Source organism: Trichechus manatus, unplaced genomic scaffold, assembly GCF_000243295.1.
Source record: "Trichechus manatus latirostris isolate Lorelei unplaced genomic scaffold, TriManLat1.0 scaffold00113, whole genome shotgun sequence".
In the NCBI taxonomy this organism is placed as follows: Eukaryota; Metazoa; Chordata; class Mammalia; order Sirenia; family Trichechidae; genus Trichechus; species Trichechus manatus.
The window spans coordinates 9,548,150-9,557,856 of record NW_004444049.1 but is presented as its reverse complement, the minus strand read 5'-3'; the positions used below and the strand labels follow the sequence as shown (position 1 = coordinate 9,557,856).

The 9,707-nt window shown below is 42.5% G+C and overlaps 1 protein-coding gene across 1 annotated transcript in view; it reads right to left on the bottom strand.

Moving 5' to 3' along the window:
- Nucleotides 1-769: 769 nt before the first annotated feature.
- The window catches only part of CPSF7 (cleavage and polyadenylation specific factor 7), a 22,696-nt gene continuing 13,758 nt past the window's right edge, over nt 770-9,707 (bottom strand). Inside the window, exons 8-10 of the mRNA XM_004383864.1 lie at nt 8,073-8,241; nt 7,248-7,415; nt 770-2,815 (exon numbers count right to left, since the gene is read on the bottom strand). Of these exons, the coding sequence (XP_004383921.1) occupies nt 7,253-7,415; nt 8,073-8,241 (332 nt within the window). The 3' untranslated portion in view covers nt 770-2,815; nt 7,248-7,252. The remainder of the gene's footprint in view (nt 2,816-7,247; nt 7,416-8,072; nt 8,242-9,707) is intronic.

Sequence of the window (9,707 nt, the reverse complement as noted above, 5' to 3'; positions counted from 1 at the left end):
CCCAACGTGAACACTAGTTCTGAAATGCACTCCCAACAGTTTTTTTCCTCCCTTTAAGTGTCACATCATCACTGACCCTCTCTTCTAGTAAAGGTTATGTGACTTTATACTGCTTTTTGCCTTTTTAGCCCCAGTACACATTATCTGGTCCCTGGCTCATCTTTTATCAGCGAAGCCTCTTGTTCATCTGGCTTTTTAAAAAGCCAGGGGCTTTTCTGAAACCCCAAAGAGATCTCCCCAAAAAACACTTCTCCTAAGCTTTCTGATCCTTAGAACATCACGTGAGTATGGCAGAGGAGCTATTTTCACTCTACAGATGAACAGACCATGAGGTTGTGTTGCTCGCCCGTGGTTAGTTAAGACTGATGGTGGAACTAGGCACTAGCATTCATGTTTTCTAACTCCTGTCAGGATTTTCTTCCTGAACGTGACGACATCGGAACGGAATGGTACAAGGTAGGAACTTTTGAGAGTAAGTCATCAGAATCTTGAAGGGTAAAGGGAAGTTTTTTCAGCCAGGCCGTTTAGATAGCTAAGGAAAAAAAGCTAAACCTCCCAGGGCACCTCCAAAAAGGTTTGCATTAGAGGTCTCCTGGGAGGCTTACCACAGGCCATGACAGCCACTGCCTGACACGCAGCTCCAGAAGAAGTCAGAGTTTCACTCTCATCCCGCAGCCTCTACATCGCCCTCACCCCATAAACCGAAAAACCCAACCTGTTGTCATCGAGTCCATTCCAACTCACCTCAACAAATCTATTCAATGCAGAATCCATAAAATAGCTCACACCCCATTTATTATTTAAAAATATTGTTACAAAAAGAAAAGAAAATACAATGCAGTATAAAAGATTGACAGCGTCATCAAGTTTATTACACAATTTTCAACCTATCAGAAAGACAAATCACCGACAACAGGGGGACGGGGCCTTGGCCTTTTTGAGGGTTGGGGTTTTTTTTTTGTTTTTTGTTTTTTTCCCTTTTGCTATCAGGAAATAAAACTAAAAATTATGTCATGAGTAAAAACAAAACAAAAAAATGGGGAGAAAAAATCTCCAGGTAAACGGCTTTTCTGGTATTCTATATATTTTTTCCTTAAGCTGTCACCTTACTTGGTTTTCTCTACATTTTAAAAAGACACCCGAGCTGCTCACAAGGATAAGCACATCTTAACACTTGGCCGGACGGGCAGGGTGCCGTGTTCCGAAGTGGAGGTGGGGATGGGGCTGAGGAACAGGAAAAAAGCTACCACCTGTAGCCTCTGTCCCAAGGGAATGTGCCTCTCCAACCCTGGGGGATCCCTCAGTGACTGACTGAGGGCTGTGTCAGAACGTCCTGGGAACAGAGGAAGGGCTTAAGTACAGTCTCTCCCCCGAGCCACAAGGGTCTCCACCGACCCTATGTCTCATGTGCCACATCTCGTCTCATGTTAGATGTTACATTCCCTCAGAGGCATGCAGAAGTAGCATCACCCCATGGGTACTGCAGAACCCTGTTGTTACTTCCTCCTTCAGCAGCAACCACATCACAATTTGGATGTTAAGGGAGAAGCAATGCCATTTGCCTGTGTAGAAAATGGCCCCCAAAGTGGTGGTCCTTAGAACTCTGAGCTGAGTTCATTCAAGTCAGTTTCCACTTCTTCCTTGCTCCGTATCAGAGGCAGGCAGGAAGTACCTCCAGGCAGAGCAAGGGGAGCTATTAAGTCAAAAGTCAAAGGTGGACAAACACCTAATTTGTGACTTTACTTGCCTCCTAGTGCCAGGTTATCCCACAATCACAATAAGTAAAAGGATGTACCTAGGGGATGCAAGCCCATGCTTACCTCGAACCTGAAAAAAAAAAGCCTATGGAGGTAGGCCACATCCTGCCCAACTCGCCTCCTTCCCCACTCCTGGTACATCATAAAGGCTCTTCATTGCTGAGGTCCTGATGTTCTCATCTCCCAATGGCAGTACCTTCCTCTAAAACAAGGAAGCAGCCTTTTGGGGGCGAGGGCTTCATGTGTGAAATGGAGAAGCCCCAAGGAAAGGGAACACCTAGTAGAGCTGGTTATTGCAAGAGGCAACCAAACACTAAGCAGCAGAGTGTTAACTGGCTCTGTCAGGCTCCCCAGCAGAAAGCAACCTCACAGGCCTCTGCTTAGGAGGAGCAAGTCCACGGAGGAGGCTGGGCAGCAGGGAGTTGAAAGAGTTCAGCCCTCTGGGAGGTCAGGGAAATAAACCATCAATATGTGCGAGGGAAAAGCAAGAACAGAAATAGCTTTTCATAAGGTGATTTCTGTTCTCATGGTCCCTCAAAGGGCTGGGAGGGTAAAGAGTTAAAACAAAGAAGTGGTATGTTAGCAAGGGGTTTGGACCCTCTTGGCCCCATCAAATCTACTGCAGGACCCTGGGCATACGCTGGCACACCCAGTCACTCTCCTAGACCACACATGGAGGATCCACTTTCTCTGGGAAAGAAGCCTTCCCATCAACCTCACCACTGAACTGTTCCTGGAGAATCAGAAACTCTACACTTCTTGGACAAAGCACCATTATCTATGAAGACCAGGGGCCTGGACACATTTTCTTCCTGTCTGCCACCCCTCCCAACCATACAAAGTCTCTAGGCTCTTTCCCCTGGCAAACAGGAGGTGTGGGGTTGGGAGGGCTGCCAAGCAAACTTCAATCCTGTGGGGCAGAGGGTATTCCCTGGGTGTCTGGAGGAAGTTAGGGGCTTGGAAGAAGGGGAAGGGGTGGAGCGGCCTCCGTCCTTCAGTCCTGATCAAGGTGAGGAGATGCAAGTCCATTAAAAAAAATTTTGCTTCCAACCAGATTCCTACAATGAGAACATCAGAAGAAAGAAAACGTAAGTTAGAGGTTACTTTCTGATTAACGCAGCTTATGTGAAACACTGGCATTTTCTAAAGTTACAACATAAGAAGTAGGGGATGTAGACAGTGAGGGAGCGTGCACGCCTGGGAGAGAAAAGCAGCAGGCCTGTCTGGGATGTTCTGAAAAAGCAGCAGTTTCCCTGTAGTGAGAAAAGAGAAAGGGACAATGATGTCTGTTTTTAAGACTAGGAGGAAAACACAGACGATGAAATGAGGACTCTGAAAGCAATCTGATTAAGACTTTGGCTGGAAAAGTATGGGAACTATCACATTTCAAGAAAAGCTGCTACATGGGAACATGGTGAGTTTAAATAAGGTTCAGCAAATCTGTTCTGAGTGTCTTGGCTTACCTTAAGGGAGGAAAAATATCTGGAAATGGGAAGTATGATGATAAGAAAACAAGTGTGTATATAACCAAATCCATTTACTGCTAAACATCCAAGAGGCCCCAGCAGGGAGCATTTGCTTACACAGAAAACTTCTGAACTTTTTTCCTTTTCAAGAAGCTGTGGTTAAAACAGATTCTAAGTGTCTTTGAGAGTATGTGTGCACACACACACATGCGCACAGCCAGAGATATCCTAGGTTATACTAAAACTCGAGTTTTTAAGTCTGTCCCCAGATGGTAGCCATGGGTGAGGGACCAAAAAGCATACTAACAACAAGCAGGAGTAGCCTGCCAGGCCAGAAGAGAAAGCAGAGCATGGAAGTGAAAGGAAACATTCAGTAGTCACCATCAAAGAAACCTAAAACAGAGTAAGAACTTTGGCCCGATAGTAAGCGACTGTTAAGCTATTTGTCACATCTCCACCAAACTTAAGTTTCCCAGTACATTCAGTCCTTGTTCCAGTGTTGCAATATCAATTTGCCACTGGTGGCCTGGTCAGTCTAACAATGATCCTATATTAAAGAGAAGTAAAGTCAAAAGAAAAGTGGAAATTCAATTTAGGCATAGAATTTCTACTATTGCCCAAGCTGGCAACTGCCTACACACAAACCCAGCCTTTGTACACATTTCTAAGAAAAGGCCTCATAAAAGGTACACACTGGAGGAGCTATCCAAGAAAAAAAGACAGTCACATGCTGCCCAGTCAGTCCACATGCTGAAATGGCACTAAGTATTTTCAGTCTGGGATCCTCAGAATCGGTTACAGCCTTGCTGGCTTCTCTTAACACCTAAGCAGGAACGGTATCTGTCCCATTTTCTGTTTCATACCATTAGGGCGTTGAATCTTTGGACAGGATGAAGTTTTGAAAGGCTTGATTTTCAGTGGATCAGAAGGATAGGAATGGGGTAAGAACGACTCTTTCGAGTAGGGTAATGTCCTAAAATAACGAGACAACTGACACAGCTGCAACTACAGAAAGCTGAAGCCACAGATTACCTAAGAATATCCTCAAACTGCAGAGTACACAAACATACCCTGGAAGAGATGTACTTTGTGAACTGCCCCTACAAAATAAGACACAGAGGATAACAAGTATACCCAGAGAAGTAACCTACAGCAGGACTGACAGGCCAATTCTTAAAGCTCTGTGACTACATTTTAGGTGATAATGCTTGAAATCAGAAAGAAGCAAGAGACTCCTGCAGTGGCCAGTCAGCCTTCAGGCCCCAGAGGTGGCCTCTATCACGAAGGAGGGCAGACAAGGTTGCTGCTCTATTGCTGCCTCTGGACAGAACACACCTTTCACTCTTAGGGACCACCTGTCCACACAGTAGAAATACTATTATTTTCTAACATAAAGGTCACTGTACGTAGAGCTCACAAAACTAAGTTGTGAGAGAAATGAGGACAATGAGCCATCTCCCCAGTGTGAAACCTCCTAAGTCAGAACCTGGTAACTACAGATGGAATGAAAAGTCCGTTGGATGAGAATGAGAAATCTGTTGGGTGTTTTAGTTCTTTTCCACGACAAAGACAAAATAACCAATATATTTAAGGGGTGATCAGGAAAAGTGGGGAAGTGGAAAACCTGCCTCAGTTCATTTTCCTCATCTTGTTATAGGCCCACACCAGTCAGATTTTTTCTGGAAGCTACTGGGTTACAGAGTTATTCAAAGTGAATCACCTTCATAATGAAGAAACAGTCCCATTTTACAGGTGGAAAAAAACAATGCAGCATGACACTTCAAGTGTCAGGTTAGCATGTTCAATCTCCAAAGTTTTACTGATGGTTAGATGATCTCACTGACAATTCCCCTGTCAAAAGGCAACAGGAGCAAAGCCAACAAGAACTGTGACATGTATTTACATATTCTGATTACTAAATCGAATGTGGCCCTGGAGACTGATTCATATTCTACATGGATCAGTCAACACCTCCCTAGTCACATTATCCCAGCTAACTCCAAAAGACACACACTGTAGGCTAACAGGACTGGGCTGGTGGGGTGGGACCCACAAGCAATACTAGCATATCTGCTAGCTCAAATAAGAAAAGTGAAATGCTGCTACTGCTAGGGAGATAGGACTGGACCAAAGACCTACCTACTCCTGCTCGCTCCAGGAGACTTAGGCCAAAGATGTTTGTGGGTTCCATCTACACTAGAGTCTGCATTTCCACTGAGCCTGGACAGGTGTGCACCTCCCGAAAATCACTCAACCTGTTGATTCTAAATGAGTTATCCTAGATTTCAAGGATGTCAAGCACTCTAGATTTTTGTGGAACAAATGAAAGATTTAAGAACAAAGAAAGGAGCAAGTAAAAAATGTTAGTATTCTTTTCATTATCCCACTTGCCTTCCAGAAGACATCAGAAACAATTCCTAGCTATAAATCTGTTTTAAGTTTTTGGCAGATAATGCCAAACAACAAAGTGGATGGCAGTAGCTAAACAGTACAACAGGAATATTTTCTTGTTAGTAGGTTGTCACTAGGCAAAACACTGCAGAATTTTCCAGCCGTGTACAGTCCAGCTATATCTCATGAACGACAGGGAATCACAGGAGGTGGAGAGGGTTTTTTTTTTCCCTTCTTCATCTAGCCATCCATCTATCCACCTAACACCAATAAAGATACACAAACAGAACTAGAGTCTCCTTACCCTCCTTCTTAATTACCACTACTCCAGACTGATCAAACTGCTGTAACACCAACGATATCTTCATAATGCACTTGATGTGAAACAGAGGAGTGGCATCCCCAAAGACTTTATAAGTCTATAACCACAAAATTGAGAAGAGACTCCAAAATCACCTGGGTCATACAGCTACCTCTAGGAACCACAAACAGACCATCTTAGCCAGAGTCTGGCCCACTTTTAAAGACCTCCACAGGAACAGAGTCAAAGATTGCTCTTACTTCTTCACTATAAACAATCTTTGTTATAAGCTCTCTTTCAGTTGGGATTGCTAGGCTGGTGGATGTAACCCAGAGTGATATAATCTGGAGCAACTAGAGGTCCTCAAATGGAGCCTGCCTGAGACTGGAAACAGCAGAGAAAAGCACAGCTGAGAGACACGGAGATGAAGTCCTAATGACACAGCTGGAGCCCCTGATCCACTTAAGCCTAAAGTTAACCTTACCCCTGACTGAACTTTTCAATTACCTAAATTAACATAAGTATCATTCCCAACACTCCTGCTTTTGTTTTGCTTAAAAAAAAAAAAAAATCACTGGAAGTTTTCAAAAACAAAAAAAACCTTTCTTTGAAGTTAATTATCCTCCACAGTCTCTGAAGCTATTAAAGATAATTTTCAGATCACTTTCTCCCTTCTGACTAAAATAGTCCAATTTTCAAAAGCTTTTTAACAGACATCATTCAAAATCATTAATGCTGCACAATCAAAACAAGAAGGCAATGTCTTTTTTGTCTTAGTCAATTTTCCCAATTTTTTTTTAACTTGGAAGTTTGGCGGGGTTAAGATACATAATATTGATGATAACAATGGCTAACATTTATGGACAACCTACTATGTGACAGGCACTATGACTGCTAAACGTTCTACATAGATTATCTCACTGAATACTCAGCAGCTGAGACAGCTGCTTTTATTATCTTCATTTACAGATGAGGAGCTGAGAAACAGAAGGTAAGAGGGCTTAAAGTGGAGGAGCTGTGATTTGAACTCTGTTATCTGCCTGTAGACTCCATGCTCTTAGCTTATTATGCCATGATGTCACTCAGAAACCAGGTTCAAGCAGTCACGAAACAAGCAAAAACAGCTTAATCTCAAATCCATCTAAGAGCTTCCCCACAAACAAGCAGGAAATCTGCCCTCCTGAACTTTCAGCTACCTAAGCCGAAAATTCTCCCATCCCCTTTATTTGCTTTAAAAAGAGAGAGAGACAGAGGAGAGAGAGAGAGAAATCTTCACTATCAATTTTGTTTTCATAAAAAGATCACCTACAAGCCAGGAATAGGGCGTCCCACCTTTCTCAGTGGTGCCGGTCCCGTTCTCTATCCCGGTGTCTCTCGTGCTCCCGGTTCCTTTCTTGGAAATAATCATCATGCCGATCTTCATTATGAAGCAGGTCCCGATGCCTCCTGCTGCTCTCCCGGGACCGGCTAGGCGACCTCTCCCGGGACCGATGTCTCTTCCTGTTACAAAGATCCATCAGCCTCACTCAGAGGGCCTACCACATTCTTTCCTAGAGAGTTTTGTGTTTTGATGTCTTCCAGTATTTGTCTAAACTATTCTATTACTCTATCACACACCCATTTGTCCTGAAAATGTTAGCTCTTTGAGGATGTCTTTTTTGGGAAAATACTAACAGCTAAATTTGTTGAGATTTTACTATGTATCAGGCACGATGCTAAGAGCTTTACATGCATTATCTCACCTGATCTTTACAACAGATTTATGAGATAAATACTACTATAGTCTCTTTTTTAAATACGAGAAAAACGAGGCTTGGAAATTTCAGTGACTTCCTCAAGGTCATACAGGTAGTCAGCAGCAGAACTGGGATGAAAATCCAAGCCTGTGTGGCTCCAAAGCCCACGTTCTTAACTATTTATAGCAGCCTGTCTTTTTTTTTTTCCCCCTAAATGAGCTCACAGCCTTACCCAACACAGACTGCTGACATTACAACATTTATTAATAACAGTGTTTGATTTCATCTCTTAAAGTTATGAGGGCTAGGTGCACGCTTTCAGCCAGGTTCTTGCCAAATACCCTGGACTCCTTTCCTCCCCCTACCAATCCCTGGAAGAGTGGTGATCAGCGCTGGTAGGCCAATGAAGCAATCAACTCACCTGGAAGAGCTCCCGCTGGCACCCACACTGTAGGACTTGGCTTCAATGCCATGAAGACAGTCCTTAAGAGAGGAGATGAGGACACGGCAACGCTCATCATTGGCGACCCGGGACTGTTTGATAACAGCAATGGCTGTGAGCAGCGTCTCAATCGCGTCACTGTAATCCCCTAATAGGGGATGGATGGGAAAGGCCAAGGATGAGCAGAGGCAGTAAACTAACTGGACCAAAAGGAGAACTCAGAAAGACACAAACCAAGAGTAACTAGCTGTCCCACAGAATCAAGGTAAAATGGATGAGGCAGAAGTGATAAGTATAGAACCGGATAGCACCTATATTTCAGTGGTCTGGAATCAGAAATTTTCAGATACTGCTAGGAGATGTATAAACTTGTACATTGTAGTCCAAAGGCAATTTGACATCTATTTGAAGAAGCAATTCTGCTAAAATTTTTCTACTTCTTTTTACAAACACCTCTGTTTAAGAGCGTGTGTTTCAGCACTGTTAAAAATTGGAGACAATGTTAAGTTCCTTCAGTAGGGTCTGGCTATATATAAAAAATTAGGAAACACTGGTTCTATAGAATATTACATCGTTGTTAAAAAGCATGAGGTAAACCTGTATGTAAACAAAGTAATCCATCTAAAGCACTTAGCAGAGTGCCAGACACACGGTAAGGGCTCGATAAATGTTAGATATTATTATATGTCAACATAATAGATGTCCAAAATATATTAACTGAAAAAGCAAGTTGCAAAGTAGTATACCATTTTGGTAAAAAAAAAAAATTCAAAATTATATATATGGTATATGCACTGAAAAATCCTGGAAGAACATTTACTAACATGGTAAAGGCAGTCCTGTTGGTGGTCCTTGTATACATGGAGGACTTGCATTTCGTACCATTACATACTTCTGTATCTGAATTATTTTTAAATATATACTCTAACCAATGTATATTTCATCTCTAACCTGATGTATATGTGCATATACATACACAACACATGTACATGTAATATATGTATAATTAAAAAAAAAAATTGTCATCAAGAATTAGCTCCTTCATTTCCCAATGCCTGACTCAAGGATAGGGGCCAGGGAGTAGGTGCTTGCACAATGCTTTTCCAAGCTGAGTCAAAAGCATTAAAGACAAGATAATGCAAGGAAAGCATGAATCTGGATAGGAATCCAGTGAAAATGAGGACTGGCAGCTTCCTCTGCGCAAGGAAAGAAGAATAGGAACTCCATGGTCCTGGGGAGGTCCAGAAACACCTGGACACCAGTTCCACAAGGGCAGGGAAATTTCCTTGTTTTGGAGGCACTCAATAAACATCTGTAGTTTGAATGACAACAAAAAGGGAGGAGATAAAGATTCTATCATTGATTATCTCAGTGTGAAGGGATTGGTAGAAAAGAAGAAAACAGTGATTATTTTCTTTATACTCTTCTGAATAGCTGACTTGTTACAATGAGCATATATCAACTTAGGTTCACTCAGATGTCTATGAAGGTTTTTCTGGCAGAAAAAATTTTTTGAACAGAACAGACTTCCTGTCTTTAATCTACTCTGTAGTTTCAAGATGTCAAAGGTTCACTCAGATGTCAATGAAGGTTTTTCTGGCAGAAAAAAATTTC